We start from the raw sequence: 20,297 nt of genomic DNA on the forward strand, positions 1-20,297 counted from the left end.
ATAACTGGGCAAGAGGATAACATTTTGATTGGGATTCTAACTGGGTGGCAACCTTAGGAGCGAGCCCCCTTTCTTGCATGTGGAAAGGGACAGCAAATCTACCCATGCTGTGTACATCTTTGGGGCTGTGAGTTGCTATCCTTATGAGGAAACAAGCACACACTCTTTAGGACAAACTTTGCAAATGCCATCTTCTGAGACAGCTATCCACACATGAGTACATTGAGGGAAGTGATCCCATGCCCAGCTGGGGGATGCTGGGAGCTGAAGGTCTTTTTTCCCTAAACATGCATGGGATTGCGCCTTTAGATGGCTTTAAAAGGGGTTAGACAAATTCACGGAGAACGGGGTGCTACTTTCAGGTTCAGAGGCAGTATGGTTCTGAATACAGGTTGCTGGGGTAAAAAAGTGGGAGAGGGCTGTTACCTCATGCCCTGCTTGTGGTCTTCCCAAGAGGCTACTGGTTAGTCACTGTGGGAAACAGCATTAGGGAGACCGCTGGCATGATTTAGAAGGGCTCTTATGCATGTGGGGAAACGAAGTGAGGGTCTCTCTCTCTCTCTCACCATGTGCTCATGGGACTGAACGCCAGGTGACCCCTCCGCTCCTGCGTTTGTGCACCCTTTCCCGCGGTGAGCCACAGCTCTCGCCACCCTCTGCCACCGGATGCACGGGATGAGGCAGCGACCCTGCGTGTGCGTGTGGATGCAGTATCTCCGTCTCTCGGAGAGGGCAGTGCCCTCGCGAGCTGACACGCGTTTCTTACCTTTTCCCTCAGTCGCGAGCAGACCCGGTTAAGGCACATCGAATGACGGACAGCGACCCCGTCACATCTCTCGAATGCTTTGTGTAGGTGCGTCTTCAGTGTTAGGTAGCAGCCGTCGTGAAGGTGTTTGGGGCGTGTTTCGGGGGGGGGGGCGGGAGTCGTGAGAACGGATCCCCGCTTAGCGTAGCTCCAAAGGCCGCCCCCGGCCTTTCCCCTTCCCGCCTCGTGCCTCTCCGGGGGGGGGGGGGGAGGGCACGAGGAGCAGCTCCCCACAGCGCTGCCCCACGCCCGCCACCCCTCACCCAAGCCCCGCTGAGGCGCCAGAAGGGGGAAGGGGAGGCAGGGCGAGGGACAGCCGCCGCCCGGCCAGCAGGCGCGCGCGAGGCAGCGAGGCGCGTAAGGGGAAGGTCAGAGCGGAGGGAGATCCTTCCGCCCGTGTGAGTCGCCGGCGGCGGAGGCTGAGGGCGGCGCCGCCCCGCCTATCCTCCTCCCTCGCCCCTGGGCCTGCGTCGGGTGTGAGGAGGGGGAAAGCCTCGAGGGCGCCCCGTGCCCCCCTTCCGCTTTCTCCGCCCCCTCCTCAGGTGGAGATAGTTTCTAGAAGCCCGTCCCAGCGTCCTTTGCGGCCCCAACATGGAGGAGCTGACGGTGGAAGTGCGCGGCTCTAACGGGGCCTTCTACAAGGTACTCTTCGCCCCGCTCCGCCGAGCCCCGACTGGGGTGCGGTGGGGGGGGGGAGGGGTGGTCGGGCCCCACGACTGCGGGGTGGGGGTTGGGCGAAGGTCGGCCTTCAGCCGCCTCTCGTGGGAGCGGGCTGGGGAAGCCTTTTGCCCAGGCCGAATTGGGGAGGCGAAGGAAGGCTGAGCGTTGGGGGCGAAAGGGGTGTGAGGTGAGGTGACATAAGGTATGAGGGAGGGGACGGGGGACTCTGCGGGCGTAGTTGAATACGAGGGGGAGTTGGGGGGGAGTTGGGGGGTGAGGGGGGACATATTTGGCGGGAGGTGGTAGTAGAGCCCACTTTCTGTGGCCCTGGTATCCGTAGTGTTAAGTGAGGTAAGGCGTGTCGGAATTGTTTGACCGCTATCAAAAGTACCGTAGAAACTATAATGAACGAAGGGCTTCCCGTGTTCTGTGGGACAGGGTGGGGCTGCATTCTTGAGACATTTAGGAACGCCTTTAAAACCCCTGAGGAAACTCTTCAGGGATTTATTTTAAGGGTGGTGGTTTTTGTTTTGCTTGATAGTTTGAACCAGTAGGTATATGGGTGGGGCGGGGGGCGTCAGGGTGAGCCCGAATTCTGTTTTATTTTAAACCTGTATTTTGAACCCTAAGCAGGACCCACAAGACGGGCAGAAAAGGTTGTATTTGGAGTCACTCGTAAGGAGTGCGGAGGATTCTCTCCGCTGTTAGTCATAACACTTTTTCTATCTCTTTACTAACGTTTGATTCAAGTCGGGATCACCCTTCTAACAATAAAAAGACCCACTGTGTGGTGTGGGGTTTAGAGAGTATTCCTGCAGTTTGGGGGACAGGTAGATTGTAAAGCTAACTTGCACACTTCCGTGAAGTCCTGATCATCTAAAATGCAGGGTAGTTTGTTTAAAATTTGCAGTTTCCCTATAAAATTAGGAATGTGTGGCAACCTTAATACTTTTAGGGGCTTGGAGTTTATTTATGTCACCAGAAAGCTTTCTTCACTGCCACCCTCCCTGGTATGCCAGGATGTTACAGGATCAATACAGGATACTCTCAGCTGTTGCCTGTCAGTCTTCCTCCCTAAGCCAGTCTTTGGATGCTTGAAAATCCTAGATCTTTTTATGGTGTGAGGCCTCTGTATTCCTTTACATGAGGGCTGATAGCAGTTAGCATTATGAGTGCTAGTTTTATCTTTGTACTGTGTACATACATTCATTATACTTAATCATTTCTGTATGATAATTACATCAGTACTATTATTTTGTACTGTTTGTGTGGTAAGTATGTTTGGATGACATGTGGTAAGTGTACGTAATGTAAATAGGGAATTTAAAGGATTGTTACTAGCTGATGTTCCAAGCAACTGTCTTTTGCAGTTTGATAAAACTAATGTGAGGGATTCCTTTATAATATTGTTTTGAATTCATACTTCAGAATGACATGGATCCTACTCCTCAGCTGTGGAGTTAAGAAATTTCATATCTTGTATATTTATTTATGAACATTTCAATACAGCCTTTAGTCTGTAAAGGAGCCCCCAAACTGAGAACATAGCTAAATCTTTCATCCTAAAATGTAGATACTTTCTGAATAGGAAAGGCCTTTCCTATTGGTTAGTGGTGTAAAGAATTTCTGGGAACTATTTTGTCTGCCATTTTCTTGCTTTATGACCTTGAATCATATACTAAAGCTCTGTTTTAGTTTTGTGACTCTTCTAGTGCTTGATGTGTCTTCAGATATTTTTAAATACCAAGGTGCAGTAATTACATTGATCTCTTGAAAATCTGGAGTCATAACATCTTGTACAAAGCCAGTAGCTGGAGGCTTGGTGAGAGATAAAATTTGACAACAGTCCATTTATACAAAAGGAGGTTGGGATATTTACACTGGTTTCCATGTTGTGTTAATGCTTTTCTCACTATTTAGTTCACTCATTTTGAAAATTCTGTTCAATGTCAGTATATACATGTGATGATACAATATCTGCTGTTTGCTGATAACAGCAGATGTTTGCTCTACTTGGCCTTGAGGCTGTTGCACTCAACAAGTACAACTGCTTTTGTAGAAGCTTCATTCCCTTTATTTTGTTTTTGTGTGTGCATGTGGAGGAAAGGAAGGGGGAACGTATTGCTTTTCAGAATATAAGAAACCACCCAGAGAGCTTGAGCTATTGGGCGGTATAGAAATGAAAGTAAATAAGTACATTCGGTAGTGGGATTTAAAATTGGGAAATGAACCTAAATAACACCAACCCACAGGCAATAATAGGTGAAACTCCATGTTGATATTGGTGAAAGTGACACCCACTCTCACCTAGGAAAGTACAGTTTTTCAGTTTGTAGGATTTCTTTCTAGGAGTGGTTCTCTATAAGAAGTGCTTCAGAGCAATCACATAGAGGAAAAAATACTTTGTATCCAGTATTAGTAAACTGTCATGTTGGATTTGAGTTTTTCATGGCCTCTTATAATCATGAATAAATGGCAATCATAAATACAATTCTTGGGCATGGAAGAGACCAAAAGATTGTTTTTCCTTTCTTATTGGCAATCAGTAGATCTCTAATGTAGTACTGGTGCCTAGTTATTAAACAACTTTCTCTGGCATTTTTTGCAGTTGATTCAAATTCTTCCACTTGATGCAAGCTCAGCAGCTGCCATAGTTGTAACTTTCATTGGTACTCTCAAAAATTGACACCTGAACTGAATCTACATGGAGCTGATACTATTAAAATTGACTGGAAAACATTGGGAGAAGCTTTTGTCTGCTCTACCTTTTGGTGAATAGAAGGTCTAAAGTCTTCAGCTGCATTGTTTTTGAGCACTAAATTTCCTAAGGGGGATGGGAATTGTTTAGGATTGGAAGGACTTTCCAGCTAATGGCGTCACATATGGAAAAAGCAGTCCTCTTGTTGTGAGGAACCAGTTTACAGTTACTGATAAAACTTGATTATTTCCCAAGCAAGTGTTCCTGCCATAGTTGTATGGTTGTGGGAATGTCACTTACCTTTTAGTGGCCGTGGTATCACAGGTGACCAATAACACAATCTTCCTTCAACCATGCTTGCACCATTTAATTTGTTTTCTTTTTTCCTCTTTCATTTTTCTTATTTGTTAAAGGCTGTTGTACCACTCACATGGTAACTCTTGTTTAGCTTTCTAAAAACTGGAAAATAAAAACCCAACCCAGCTGGCAAATGTTACCCCCTGTCCCCCATTTTGGTACTAAGGTATATATTGAGGGGCTCCATTCTGCAGAGGGAGTTGTACACCTTTAAAAATGGTTTCTGTAATTCTTTTAGTGTGATTGCTTGCTGTAAATGATTTTAGTCATATTGCCTAGGCAAGGATAGGGGTGGATCTCTACTATGTTTGCAGCAAAATGTAGGAAGTTCAAAATGATCTCCTGCTCCCCCCCCCCCCATCCCAAAACTATTGCAGGGCTGAGGTGGTAGCAGAGAACAATGTAAGTGGGAGTATTCAGCTGGTCATAGCTGAGAGTTATGCTGAAGGGGAGCAAGAGGCCTGGGCCTAACAGGTTTCTTGGAGAACGTGCATCCTTTTGTATACCCTCCAAGCACAATTCCCCCTCCAAAGACCCTTTTAAACTATAAGAGAGACTTCCTGATTGCATTTTAAAGGATCTCATGAGAGGGGCGATCAGGCTTGGAGGTCTCTGAGGCCAATTCTCTCTCCCTGCCCCTCATTTCACCTAAGATTTTTTAATGAATTTCCTACTTGTCATATTATGAATCTCAGTATTTATGATGCTGTAGTCCATTGCACTATTATGTACACTTAAGTTGTATTGAAATTGGTGGGCTTAATCATGTCTAACTTCTGAATTGTGGCTATTTTAGTTAACATTGCCTAAATTTGTCTTATTCACCACTTAAATTTTGTTTCTACTTTTTGAGTAGTCTTTCGAAGGGTTAAGTTATAGCAGAGATGGGCAAGATGTAAGCCAACACATCTGGAGGACCACAGTTCCTATCAGCCCTAGCAAATATAGTCAGTGATGAGGGATGATGGGAATTGAAAGGCCAAAACATCTGGAGGACAACAATTTGCCCATCCCTGAGTTACAGTAAACTTTTACTTATGGCTAAACATAAACTGCTATTTCATTGTTTTTCATTACATATGAGCATTTAAGTATGACGCAGATAAATGATACTCAGTATTGGAACAACCTTCAACAGAGGTTTGCTGGGGAAAGTTGGCATTGAAAGGAGTCACCGTTCATATTTTATGTTCAGAAGCCAGCATGGAACAAACCTTACACCAAGCTGTTAGGTTTGTGCGAGGAATTCCCACATAATAACTGAGATACGCATTTCCTCTGCCCCACGGTACTCATAAAGGCATACAAAATATTATTGGGGAATGATTTCTTCCAAGTGGGTTGGACTTGCAGGCAGGTCCTGAATTAAGGCAAATTCAGTTTCTGGGAAACCCCTTGCCTAAAACGCAGGAAGCAGCTGATATGGAAAATTGGTTCTGTAAATGGGATATTGTTTGAGTGTGTGTATGTGTCTGCTCTGTGTGTATATATAGCTAAACTGTTTTTATATTATGCATAATACTGTATTTTAAAGGTTTTTAATCTTTGTAAACCCTCCAGAGAGCTTTGGCTATTGGGCGGTATACAAAAGTAATAAATGAAATGAATGACATGAAATACAGGATGCACTGAAGGCCACATAAACCAATGTGTTATGATTTGGAGGTTTGCTATGTATTGTATATTTCAGTTGCATGTGATTGATACAGTTTGCTTATCATTTACTTACATTGCAGATGCAGTACTACAATGAGTAAATACATTGCTGTTATTCTGCAGTATTTTTATTTTTCTGGAATTGGTGCTCCTAGATGTAAAATTTTTGAGTCAGTAGGTTAGATCCCAAGTTTACAAACATACTTGGGCAAGGTGCTGCTTTTTCGGTTCTTCAAGCAATCTTTTGTCATCAAAATTTCAAACTGTTCTACAAACGTGAAGGCATGTGCATTTAATGAATGGAAAGTAAGAGGGAGACCAGGATGAGACCATAGCTATACACTGCCCAAACCTGCTTATAGAAACATAACTTGATTGAGTGGCTTTCTGGATAATCTTGGATCTGATTGTCCACTATTCTGTATATATGTAAATGCAGTGGTTCAGATTTTTAAATCTCACATTTTACAGTTACAAACTAGCTTCTCAACGAGCTAGGCTTTCTGAATTAAGAATTTAAAACAATTTAATGTATTTAATAAGCAAATCTTGTTTAGATGAGTATTAAAGTGCTTCACTTGAATGGTATTGTGGGTTTGTTCTAGCTCCACCTTTTCTCTGTAGTGCAGGGATGGGGAACTGCAGGCCTAATTTGGCCTGCAGAGGTTCCACATCTAGCCTGTGGAACCTCCATGGGTTCCACCAGGGGGTGAGGCTCGCAATCCTTGCTGTAATTGGAAATAACAGTGGGCATGTGGGCGTGTGTGGAGTTTGGGACTTGGTTGGCACTGGCTGCCAGCTGAGTCTTTGTTCACACGCCTTTGTTCAGCTGACAGCTTTTTCCTGTATATTTTAGATATATGAAGCTGGCTGAGATGTGTGAAGATAACACTGCTTCATAAATTTCTTTGCATATATAGCAAAATATGAGTGGGGGGAATTAAAACTGTATTGACCACTGTCCTGTCAGAACTAGTTTTGTTGAGGAAATTGTCAAACCAGCTCCAGACACTGTTGAATGAAACAGATTAACTAGATCCATTTCAATTGGGCTTCAGGCCTGGTTTTGGAACGGAAACTGCCTTGGTTGCCCTATGGGATGACCTCTGCCGGGAGAGGGACAGGGGGAGTGCGGCCCTGTTGATTCTCCTGGACCTCTCAGCAGCTTTCAATACCATCAACAATGGTATCCTTCTGGATAGGTTGTCTGGGTTGGGAGCTGGAGGCAGTGCACTGCAGTGGTTCTGTTCTTACTTGAATGGCCAATTCCAGAAGGTGGTGCTGGGGGGATTATTGCTGTGTGCCATGGCAATTGTGCCATGGGGTTCCACAGGGCTCTGTTTGATCCCCCATGCTGTTTGACATCTACATGAAACCGCTGGGGGAGGTTATCTGGAGGTGTGGGCTGAGGTGCCATCAGTATGCGGATGACACCCAGCTCTACCTCTCTTTCTCATCAAAACCAGGTGAGGCAGTGGCTGTTCTGAATCAGTGCCTGGGCATGGTAATGGACTGGATGAGGGCCAGTAAACAAACTCAATCCAGACAAGATGGGGGTATTGTTAGTGGTGGTTCATCTGCCCTGCCAGGTGATATTCAACCTGTTCCGTAGGGGGTTGCACTCCCCCTAAGGGATCATGTTCGTAGTTTGGGGGTGCTGTTGAACCCAGAACTGTCACTTGAGGCACAGGTGAACTCAGTGGCACGGAGCACTTTTTATCAGCTTAGGCTGGTATACCAACTATGCCCTTATCTGAACAGAGATAGCCTAGCTACAGTTATCCATGCTCTGATAACTTCTCGTCTGGATTACTGCAATGTGTTATACGTGGGGCTGCCTTTGAAAACGGTCCGGAAACTTCAGCTGGTCCAAAATAGGGCAGGAAGATTGTTAACAGGGACTGGCCAGCGAGCTCATATTACGCCAGTACTTTTCCAGCTGCACTGGCTGCCAGTCCATTTCCTGGCCCGATTCAAAGTGCTGGTATTAGCATTTAAAGCCCTTAACGGCTTGGGGCCAGGTTATCTGAAGGATCACCTCCTCCCATGTATGCTTGCCCAGACCTTAAGATCATCGTCAACCGCCCTTCTCAGTGAGCCCCTGCCAAAGGAAGTGAGGTGGGTGGCTACTAGGAGGAGGGTTTTTCTGCTGTGGAATGAGCTCCCTAGTGAGGTTCGCCTGGCACCTACATTGTATTCCTTTCAGCACCAGGTGAAGACCTTTTTATTTTCCCAGGCATTTTAGCATTTTAGCTTTCTAGACTTTTAGCTTTGCTGTTTTAAACCTGTATTTTAAATTCCTGCACTGCTGCTAGGTTTTACTGTGGTTATTTATTTATTTATTTATTTATTGCATTTATACCCCGCCTTTTTTCCTCTTGCAAGGAACCCAAGGCGGCTTACATTATCATCCTCCTCTCCATTTCATCCTCACAACAACAACCCTGTGAGGTGGGTTGGGCTGAGAGTCTGTGACTGGCCCAAAGTCACCCAGGGAGCTTCCATGGCCGAGTGGGGACTAGAACCCGGATCTCCCAGCTCCTAGTCCAACACTCTTGCCACTACACCACACTGGCTGTGGTTGTAGTGTTATATTGTGGTTTTAATGTTCTATATATTTTAAATTATTTTATTGTGTGCCGTTTGGTTTTAATTTTTGTGAACCGCCCAGAGAGCTTTGGCTGTTGGGCGGTATAGAAATGAAATAAATAAATACATTTATGGAACAAATTTGCAGAGAACCTTACCAATGAGAAATCCTGTGTGCATAATGGAGAATCTTTATAATTGCAGAATATCTTGGAAATGTGCATTGAAATCATTTGCATTGCACCAGTCAGTGTTAAACTGATGCAAGTTTGAAGTAACTGTCAGTGTCCAGTTTCTAAAGGAATAAGTCTCAAACTTTTTGTCAAGTTCAAAGGATAGATATATTTTTGCAGTCTTGGAAGTAAGCTTTAATACCTGTTTCAAATGGTTGCTTTGACTCATGTTTGATTTCCGCCGCTACTTTTGCTTGCTTTCTGCTACCTGTGAGTCATAGGTCTTTTTTGGTTCGAGCTTTACTCTCACGTTCACTGTCATGTTGCATGGCTGCAGGGTTATTTTAGGCTGTCTGATTTTGATAGTAGAGGCTGTGAAGAGGATATTGGAAGTTTAAATATTTCTTCATTATTCTGTGTTCTGTCACTTTAAAAATGTAATCTTTTCCTTGTTTGGAAAATGATAGCAGTATTTTGAAAACTAAGCTTTGTAATTCTAATATACTGTTAAAGCAGCACAACAAGGATAATTTTCTGGACAGCTAATATTCAGACAAATGTAGAAACATTCAAAAGAACTGTTTCAATATTGCTATGATTTTTCAAAGGACTTTGGTGGTATGTGATGGATTATTTTCATTGTAAGTTTACATCTATTAGCTAAATGTCAAAAGTTCTTGGTTTTTGAATCCTCAAAGTTTTTTGTATGTTTGCACTCCTGCTGAAGTCCTAGTATGGTGAGTCGTGATCAGTGTAGTTTCCGGACTCCCTTGATATTTGAGAAACTTGGTGTGTTTCAAAATTACTTGTAAAGTGATCAAACCATGCTTAAGTGTGAAAGACTATACTGCCTCAAACATGTATGTTTAAATCGGTTCTGTGTCTTGAAGCACATTTTTTCCTGAAAAAATCATTTATTTTGTGCATATTGATCTAGTATTGGCTTTGGTATTCTAAAATACCAGTGCTACAAACAAACTATTCAGAATAGTTGTTGGATCTTTGGGTTTAGTGATGTGCCATTAGATATACAGGGGCAATGACTTATAGTTTCTAATAGAATTACTGATGTGTTGACATCCAAACCATAGAATCAAAGAGTTGAAAGGAATTCTACAAGTAATTTATTCCAACCCCTAATTCTAGGCCAAACTAACAAAGATGATTGGGGGACTGGAAACAAAGCCCTATGAGGAGAGACTGAAAGAACTGGGCATGTTCAGCCTTGAGAAGAGAAGACTGAGGGGAGATATGATAGTGATCTTCAAGTACCTGTCAGAGAGAGGAAGGCCAAGATCTCTTCTCGATCATCCCAGAGTGCAGGACATGGAATAATGGGCTCAAGTTACAGGAAGCCAGATTCTGGCTGAATATCAGGAAAAACCTCCTGACTGTCAGAGCAGCACGACAATGGAACCAATTACCTAGGGAGGTAGTGCGCTCTCCCACACTGGAGGCATTCAAGATGAAGCTGGACAGCCATCTGTCAGGGAGCTTTGACTTAGATTCCTGCATTGAGTAGGGGGTTGGGCTTGATGGTCTTACAGGTCCCTTCCAACCCTACTATTCTATGATTCTAACATTATTTTAATAGAGTTGCAAAGCAAAAGAAAGTCAGCACAGGCACTGCTAGGGGTTTGGGTAGAAGAGATATAAATAGAAAACTATCAAGGTGTTGTGTGGCGAGAAATAAGAGATGAAGAAATGTAAGTTATTTTCAACTTGGACTAAACTCCCATGAGAGTGAAGTCTCAGTGCTGACTTTGTGATTTCAAAATCTATCCAAATCCCCTGATTTTCTTTAGTTTACTTGGTCTGCTCATGACAAGGTCTTGCTGAATCCCAACATTCCACCTGAACAGTGCCAATTTAGTTCTAGTTATATATGCTTAAGCCCTATTGAAATTCAACAGTGGCCATACCAAGCATACATAAATGCACCCACAATGAATACAGTTGTATCCCATGTTAGTGTACATACCCTAATGAGTAGACCCACTGAAATAAATGGGACTGAAGTTAGATTAACGTGGGATACAACTCAATATGTGTACAACTCAAGATAGCAGCATCAGTGTTTGGACAATAAACAAGATCTCATAAAAAGCTACTGTGATATATTAGCTGTTCAGTTGATGGTGTTGCTTAGCCATGAGAAACTTGCCTTATACCTTAGGGGTAGGCCATTGTTGCATCAAGCCCAGCACTCTTATCTTTGATTGGCAGTGGCTTCCCAAAGTCTCAGGCAGTGGCCTTTCCCAGGCTTTCTAGCAGGGTTCTATAATATGCTGGGTTGGGTGCCATTGCTTGAAGGTGTGCCATGTGTCTAAGCAGTGGTGTCCAACCTCCCCCCTCCTATTGACAAATTCCTGTTGGCTTGGACAAATTGTGGTCACCAGAGGCTGGGAGCAGATTTAGCACCCGTCCCAAAGGTATCTCCAAGTGTACCATTTTACATGTAGTTCACTCCAGTCAGGAAAGGTAAAGCACTGTGCTTGAGATCACTATTTTAGGGAGGGCACTGTTGACTCCATGTGACTTAAGATTGTTGTGACACAGCTGCTATAATGGGCTGTATTGTGTGAGCCGGCCCAGTAGAGTTACTTCACCTCTGAGGCTCTTTGCAGTGTACAAACCCTCCCCCCCCACACACACACACTAACTGTCATATTGATGGGTATTTTTTAGGGGTGTACAAAGAAAAAAAGATCCTGTTTGGAAGCCACTTCAGAGCCTCAAACTGCTTCAGCTCAGAGCCTCAGATAGGTGTTGTGGTTAGGTTTGATTTGGACCCAAAGCAGAGCTGAGCTTTGTTTTCCCCATTAACTATATTGGGGAAATGAACAAATGGCTATAACTCTTCATTCTTGATGAGGTTACACAATTTATTGAAATATGGAAGTGTACATTGTAGTTCTTGTGCACAATATATAGCACTTGCACACTTATAACTGCGTGACTGTAACACACCTATTCATGCTATAAAGAACACAGACAAATTGAACTGGTTTGCATGATCACTGTGGGTTGATCAAGCCATAGTGACTTGTTTAAGTCACAGTGTGTGTCAGGCATCATTTACCTACTATCCCACTGGCTGTTATTGGGTTATTTGAGGGCTGTTCCCCCCTCCAACAAGCTGTGCCGCTCTGGTTTGGATGACACAACAAGCCCTGCCTGGTTGGGTGATTAGGCGAATGGTGTCTGGTACGTGCTGTACAAGCCACCATGGCCTGTTTAATCTATGGTGATCGTGTGAACTGGCTGAAAGTCAGACAGATGCTTTATTCCTAGACCTACAAGTAATACTGAAACAAAATCAAATGCTACTTAGGCTGAAATTGTGGGATGGGGCGAGAAGTGATTTACCGAATAGATAACAGTCAGGACAGACATAAATAACAGCAAGAATAAAAAATAGGATGCAAGGGATGGGATTTTAGGAAAGGATTGGGCTGGATTGGAATAAGGAAAGATCACAAAATGAGAAGACAACCACCAACTCTACAGGGTTTTTGCTCTTAAAAGAGAGTCAGTTTACAAAGAACAGTGGAAAATGCGGAACAGCTTCTGATACTTTGTGTCAATGTCCCTCCTAAAAGCACTATGATTGGAGAGCCCTTGTATTGGAAGATAGAGTTGTCAGCTACAAACCACATAATTATTCCCTCTTCCTGGCATTTTCCTTTTATCGAGAACATGGGGGAGGTTCAAAGATGTATGAAATTGGACATAAACTGAAATTAACAACTCTCCTCTGAAGCTTTGGGACAAGCTTGCTTCAGTTTTTACTAGTGTGGCCTTGCTTTGGAGTCCAAATTTCTTTGAAGTGGGCTGTTTTGCCTTGCTTCGTTTAAAGCATACTCTCACCCCAGCATTTAATATGTTGAACAACACCTGACCTTAGGTTGACCCCAGCTTGATACCTTTTTCGAGTCAGAAGCTGATTCATTTAATAATCACTTTAGTTATTTTTCTGCCCGTTGCATAACTGCATACATTATATGCAACTTATAGCCATTATCAAAATAATAAAGTACCAGCTGTGTGGGATAAGTAAAATATAATTAATGTAGTTTAAGATACTGGTTAGTGAAGTTAAATTTTAATAGGAATTTTAATTCTAGTTAAAACTGATATACTGGTCCCTTTTTCTTAAAAATGTTGAAGAAAATATGGAATAAAAACTGTTGAATTGTTAAGATAAAGTTCAAATACTTCTCTATGATATGAGATCTCATTGTGATTTTTCTAGATTGGTTCCCTAAATTTTGCATCAGTATTTTTACATTGGTTTAAACTTACTCTTTTAATTGAGCAGTCCTATGAATATTTACTCAGAAGTAAGTCCCACTGTGTTCAGTGACACTTACTCCTAGTTAAGTGTGCACAGGTTTTCAGCCTAAGGTTTCAGTTGCATACACACTTACCTGAGAGTAACCCCCACTGAACTAAATGGGACTTCTGTGTAGATACGTATAGGATTGTGTTGTAAGGCTACCTCATTCTACTATTTTGGTAGTGATGTTGCTGCTCAAGTCAGGATTTATAGTAGTGCCCTGAATCTGAGAGAGTTTTCTTTATACAGTAGGAGAAGTATTTATTATTTTTAAAGTTTTTGGGTGTCCTTCAGTAAAACTATCTGGGTGGCATACAACAAGAATTAAAAAGTAAGTATAAAACCACAACTAAAACTAAACAGAGAACATAAAAATCAGCATTATAGTTCAGCAGAGTGGATAAGACCAACATTCACCAGTTCACATTATGTTCTGGAATGCCTAGGTGAATAAAAATATCTCCACCTGGCACTGAAATGACATCACAGTTAGTGCCAGGTGAGCCTCCCTGGAGAGGGCATTCCATAATCTGGATGCCATGATTGAGAAGGCCCTTGCTCCAGTTACTACCCTTCATTAACCTACGTTAATGAAGGTAGGCTACACTAGAAAAACTAAGTTTTTGTGTGTGAAGCCAGTGCTATATGGTTATGTTTTTTATTTAAATACAGATTTCATCTAGGTAATGGAAAGAATGGGGGGCTTTATCAACAAAATGTTCCCATAGGAACAGATCTGTAAAGTTTGGACAGTAGAACCTTAGTAATTCTAATGCCTCACAATTTTGTGACACAAAACTTTTACAGAATTTGCCTTTTAGTGATGAAAATATGAAAACTGATTTTATAGCTGTCTATTCTGTCCATCTAAACCTCTGTTTATGCAGTGGAGATGAGTCTAACTTTCACTTTTCTCATACTATTTGAATTCCTGTTGGATATTCTTGACTAGTTCAGGCTAAGCTGTTTTAGTAATTGTGAGATTTGTTTTCCCTGTTAACTGTCAAAATGAAATGTCTTAATTGAGAAATATTTATGTACAACCATCTGTGAGGGAGAAGGACCTGAATCTCATGTGCTTGTGAGTCAGGTTGGCTTCACCTTCCAATAATGCTGGCTGAGTGACTGTGGATCATAGAACAGTGTGTAAAATTCCAAATTCTCAATATATTGTCATATACTAGTTTTATCTAATTTAGTTTTGTTTCAGCAGGGCTGTACAAATGTTGGCTTGGTTTATGTCAGTCATTATTTGTTGCTGCCTCATTCTTCAGCCATCTAACACATCCAGTTAGGTAATTTTAAGACCACTCTGGACTTAGTGGTCTTACGAGGTGGTGGTGGTGTGGCTTTTTAGATGATGATAATGCATACTACTTTGCTCACTACAAAATGTGGTAAGACATCCTTGCTAGGTTTGGGGGCCCTCATGCTAATTCTGCTATTGGGGTCTTGGATTCCTGCCCCAAAGCCCTGTCCTGACGGGACTTTGCACTGTATACATAGGGCTTGGGGGTGTCTTACTTGTGCTGTGGTATGGAGAAGATAAATAGTAGGAGCCTCTCCAGCAGTTCCTGTTTCTTAACTTTCCCAAACTGCAGCGCAAAAAAAGTTTTTTTTCTAGATTTTTCTGAGTTTTTCCTGTGCCTTCACATCTCTGAGGCCACATCGTATCGATTAGAGTTGCTTCGAAAAGATTTAGGATATTGATAAGGTCCTCGGCGGAGTTTGCTCTATCACAGCCTTCCCCAGCCTGTTGCCCTCCAAATGTTTTGGACGACAACTCCCAACATTCCTGACCATTACTCATGCTGGCATAAGCTGATGGGAGTTGAAGTACAAAATATTAAGGTCACCCGGTTTAGGACGGGTTTTCTACCACATGTTCTCAGGAGTCTTGACCTATCTGGCTAATTTCAGCTTGCTTGGAGAGACTGGCAGAGTGTATTATGAGGTCTATACTAAATGCTGCCTCAACAGAGGGAGTTGCTCATGAGGAGGTTGTGGTTAGACTGCTTTTGAAAAAAGTCCACTCTGGATCTGCAGAAGCAGGGGATGAACTGCCAGTTACAAAGTTGCCATACTTTGGTGAGATATAGAGTATATGGCGCTGGGTCATCTCTAGAGATGAAACCCATTTTGTGTTATTACAAAATAATAGCAAACCATATTTCTTATTTTTGTAAATTTGTACTTTGGCTGAAATTATTTAGTCTTTGAGTATTCTAGCTGAAGATAAAGTTACTAATAAACTCTGCAAAGTCTTTATTAATTTCTTCTGAATGTTGTTCCTTTTTACCTGTAAGTAAATATTAGAATAGGCATTTTGAATACTTCTGTAATAGCATTGATCAACATTCAACTCTCACAAAAACTAGGGCAGATTGACAGTAACATTGCTTGTGTCCAGTTTTTCCTCCATTAATGATCTATGTGGTAGAAACCTGCAGTCCTTGGTATCATTTAGTCATATTTTCATTTGTATTTATTTTTATTTATTTATTAAATTTATTAATCGCCCATCTGGCTGGTCACCCAGCCACTCTGGGCAATGATTCTTAATTTGGCATTAAGAATAGATTTTTTCCTTTGTTTAAAATTGTTATAAGATAAGATGTCATTTTGCAATAATAGTGTATCAAGCATGAGTTTTTCTAACAATATTTGTACTTCATTCTAGGGATTCATCAAAGATGTTCGTGAGGATTCACTCACAGTTGTGTTTGAAAACAAGTATGTAGTATGTTGAAACCCATTATACAAAATGTGAATTCTTTTATCTACCATTTAGTTACAGAATGGACCATCCTTCCCAAAATGCATGATATCTTGCTCACTATGGAGGGACAGAGTGGGATCTTAACTACAAATACACTTTAATGTTAACTGGAAAGAAAAATACTTAAATGTTGTTGCTAAGTTACTGAAGCTGTAGTAGTCCTGTGCATTCTTGGTAACTATAGCAAATTCAGTGTGTTTAAATAGAAATATGACTGATCTTACTGTGGTGACAATGGAAAATCTTATAAAATAGCCTTTTATTTCACTGGAGTAAGTATTGCCTCCAGGTGACTAAGGCAGAGATGCTTCCATAAGTTACTAGAAAGCATCCCCCCTCCTTTTTTTTTAGGCTGTCATTGACCTGGTTGAGATCAGATTTAGGTGACCAAGATCATGCATGAGAGAATGATTGAAGGAGAGCTTCCGCTTTCACTTTAGAACTAATCACAGTTCCATGGTGTGCAAAATGTTGGGGAGCTGTGGTCTGTTCTAACAAAAATTAGTTAAACCAGGATAAAACTCTGGTTTCAAATCCTATTTTAAATAATCCTATAATATAACCATGTTAGCCTTCTGTTTAAAAATTCAAGGGTTAAGTGTAGCACATATATAGACCTAGTTCGCACGTCATGACAGCCCACCATGGCATGTTAGCCATGGTGGGTTGTCGTGTTGTGCAAAGCCAATGCAGTTTCCGCAGGGTGGCTTATTTTCCATGAACAAGCCACCCTGTGAAAACCCATGGCTAGTTGTAGGGTTGTTCATAACCCATGGTGGCTTCTTATGTCATCTGAATCCAGCAGGGTAACTTCATCATGGGTTGTCAGGAACGGCTAGAAAACTGCCTGGCAAGAGCAGTGAAAACCCCTGCCACTCCTTGCCACCATCCTCCCTCATCCTTTCTCAGTGCCCTACACCCAGTGCTCCTAAACATTGAGAAGAAAGGACACCGGAGAGTGTCCCAAATGCTTCTGCAATATATTTTTAAAAAAAAATTCAGCAAGTGTGCAGGAGTAAATGTCCACTGCTAGGAAACTGGTGCAAATTTCCTCTCCATTTTACTGTTCTGCCTTGAAATTTGCCCAATTATTGCCTCCGTTTTACTGCTGCGCCATGACATTTGCGCATGTTTAGCAGTCCTTCTTGCTGCCTGTAACCCATACATATATGTGACAGCTAGCAACTGAGACCAGTGTTGGGAAGCAACTGGCACGAGGGGGAGTGGGAGAGCTGAAAGTGGCTGGCGGCTCTAGGAGAGGAAGAGCTTTAGGGGTGGGTGTTATTACTTCAGTATAACATAAAAGCAACCTTTTTTAAAACAAAGGTATTTGCTAGGAAGGGAAGTGCTGAAGTGGAGGACATTGACAAGATGGGGATATGGGCATGTCTGGCTAAATAGTGGACAGGCAGTCTTGGGCTCCTGCAAGAGCACAAGACCCTGAAAAAAGTTTGTGAATGTGTTCCCATGTTCATAACAGTTGGGAAAATTATTTCCTTTTTACGATCTGATGCGCTGCAGGGGTGGGGAAAGCTGAAAGAGGCTGGCAGCTACAGAAGAGAAGGAGCTGTAGGGGCTCAAGACCCTGGAAAAAAATTCCAAACATGTTACTGCGTTCATAAAAGTTCAGAAAACTGTATTTGGCTGTCTGATGCGGGGTGGAGTGGGGTGGGAAGTTTCCCTTGGCAGCTGGCAACCCCAGCAGAACAGTTGCAGAAAGGGTGCTGATGTAGGGACAGGAAATGAGGAGTTCTGCCGCAAAGGCATCTGGGATGCATTCTGGGATGTGGCGGGAGGACTGAGGGTGGGAATGAGCTGCAGCAAGCCACAGAACCAGATTGTCTGTCAGGTTAGTAAATGAACAACCAGCCTATGGTGGCATATTCTCAGGGTGGCTTAGTGTGACGTGTGGACCCACCCATAGATTATTTTAGTTGTTCAGATTTTTTTTAATAAATTAGCATGAGCTTTCGTGGTTTACAACCCACTTCATCGGATGGTGTAAGTGGAACTGGAGGCTTTCATTCTTAAAAGACAGTTAAACAGGTAGATCTGCAGCAAGCATACCATTCTTTTAAACCAACAATTACAAACCACAAAGTGCACTTGAGAGTCTTTATAATGTACATAGAAACCATAGTCCCTATTGAGTCCCTAATTTAAAACAGTCAAATTGCTTTGTCTCTTGTTCTGCAGTCTCATGTTCCAAGCAAGCCCATGCTTTCAGTTTCTTTAGAATTGTCACCCTGAGGTCTTCGATGGTTTATCCAGGGAGGTTAAATTGTTCAATGACAGGCTTATTGATGTTGTTATACTTGAAGTCAGATATACAACATTCAATTCAAATATGCAACATTTGACAATCTCCTGTATCAAGTGCCCAAAAGCCACTTACTTTGGCCAGACAGGATTATCTTTTAAGACAAAGATCAAATGGGCACAAATCAAACATTAGGCATAAGATGATAGAGAAATTTGATTGTATTAATCAGGGACTCGGTAGGGACTATGGTTTCTATGAACATTATAAAGACTCTTAGGCCACTTTGTGGTTTGTAACTGTTGCTTTAAGAAAATGGAATGCCTGCTGCAGATCTACCTATTTAACTGTCCTTTCAAACTTAGTGACTGGGTTTGCATGACACGATTTAAGCCATAATGGTTTATTTTTCTGATTTAGCCATTATGGTTTATCGTGTCATCTGCGAGTGGTTTTTCCCAACCACAGTCGTTTATTTAACCCAATAAGCCACTCTGATAAGCACCATCTGCAGCGAGGTTTATTTTAACTTATAATGGCCTATTGTGTCAACTGGTGATTCAGATTGGTTTAAACAGATCGCCTACAGAGTCTCCTGATGAGCGGTCAAAACCGCTGCCACCTCTCTGCTCCTCTTGGGTGATCTCTGTTTCCAAGATCTGCCTGGCAACATATTGTGCTCTCTGCCCTCACCCCTCACTCGGCGGTTCACTCTGCAAACTTCCAAAGTATCGACCCCCCATGTTTCCCACGGAGAGGCATAGCCATGCTGGGGGTTAGTTTTGCCTCAGGTGCCTCCCCATGATGGGAACCTGTGCATGAAATTTTGACCCATTCCTGCAAACTTCCAAGGGTTTAGAGCTGCCACCCCCTTTTTGGTGCAAAGATGTTTTCACTTGCACGTGTTTGTAATCATTCTGGGTTTGGGTTGTGCATTGGGTGCCTCCTTACGAGGGGAACCTGTGTATGAAATTTTGTCCTGTTCCTGCAAACTTCCAAGGGTTTAGAGCTGCCACCCCCTTTTTGTTGCTGGTGAGCAGGGGAAAGGACAGTGTGAGGAGAGGTGGGGAGTACCACGGCTTACAGTGGGGGTGCTCAGAAGCAGGTAAGGATTGACGCTGGGGTGCGATCAGTGGCAACAAGGCAAAGACAGAAGAAGATGCCCCCTAGTGCACAGCCGGCCAATCGGAGAGAGGAACATGACATAGCTGCAGCACAAGGGTCTGCAGGGAATGTATCCCGCACAAAGGAAGCTGGAAAACCATCCCGGCCAGGTGGGAGGACTGCAGAGGGAGAAGAGGCCGGGGGGGGGGGGGAATAATCTGCTCTGCGTAACTTATTTGTCTGATCGTGTGAGGGATCACAGTAGCTTATTTTCCATATAAGCTACTGTATAAACCGGCATTGCTTAAAGTGACATGCAAACCTATCCAAAGCCTCCAGTTCCACTTAAAGCATCTGATGAAGTGGGTTGTAACCCACAAAAGCTCATGCTGATTTATTGAAATATCTGAACACCTAAAACAGTCTGTATGTGTGCTACACTTACCTTCAAATCCTATTTTGTTACTGCACTTTGGTTAGAGCAACCAAACCTGTCTGTGTCATATTATCTTCAGCAGATGTTCTTCTTGGGGTTCCTTTGCCAAGGGAAGCTTACTGTGTAAAACTTAAGTAGAGGGCCTTCTCTGGTGGCGTGCCATTTCTGGAGTGCCTTTTCTCATTGAAGCTTGACTGGTACTGCTGTCATTTCAGCGCCAAGTTAAAACTTATTTACCTAGGCATTTTAAAGTATTATGCTGATTTGGTTAGTTTGCTCTGCTGTTTTTATGCTTTTGTTTTTATTGTGATATTTTATTTTTGTCCTGTATTGTGGCTTATTTTGGTTTTTATGCCTCTTCTATACTGCCCAAATATCCTTGGATGTCGGGTGCATTAGAATACCTTTAATAACCTAAGTTCATACGTATTAGGGAGCTGT

General features: G+C 42.6%; 1 protein-coding gene across 4 annotated transcripts in view; it reads left to right on the forward strand.

Annotated features, from left to right (window-relative positions):
* Positions 1-783: 783 nt before the first annotated feature.
* Positions 784-20,297, forward strand: part of FXR1 (FMR1 autosomal homolog 1) — a 56,384-nt gene continuing 36,870 nt past the window's right edge. For 3 of the 4 annotated variants that reach the window (XM_084847571.1, XM_084847568.1, XM_084847569.1), the window contains exons 1-2: positions 1,379-1,447; positions 15,958-16,010. In XM_084847571.1, the coding sequence (XP_084703697.1) occupies positions 1,397-1,447; positions 15,958-16,010 (104 nt within the window). In that variant the 5' untranslated portion in view covers positions 1,379-1,396. Of the gene's footprint in view, positions 854-1,378; positions 1,448-15,957; positions 16,011-20,297 lie in introns of those variants that run through there. The other variant, XM_084847570.1, reaches the window with a different exon arrangement.

Source organism: Heloderma suspectum, chromosome 3, assembly GCF_057233095.1.
Source record: "Heloderma suspectum isolate Gila_16-S chromosome 3, 16-S_ref, whole genome shotgun sequence".
Classification (NCBI taxonomy): Eukaryota; Metazoa; Chordata; class Lepidosauria; order Squamata; family Helodermatidae; genus Heloderma; species Heloderma suspectum.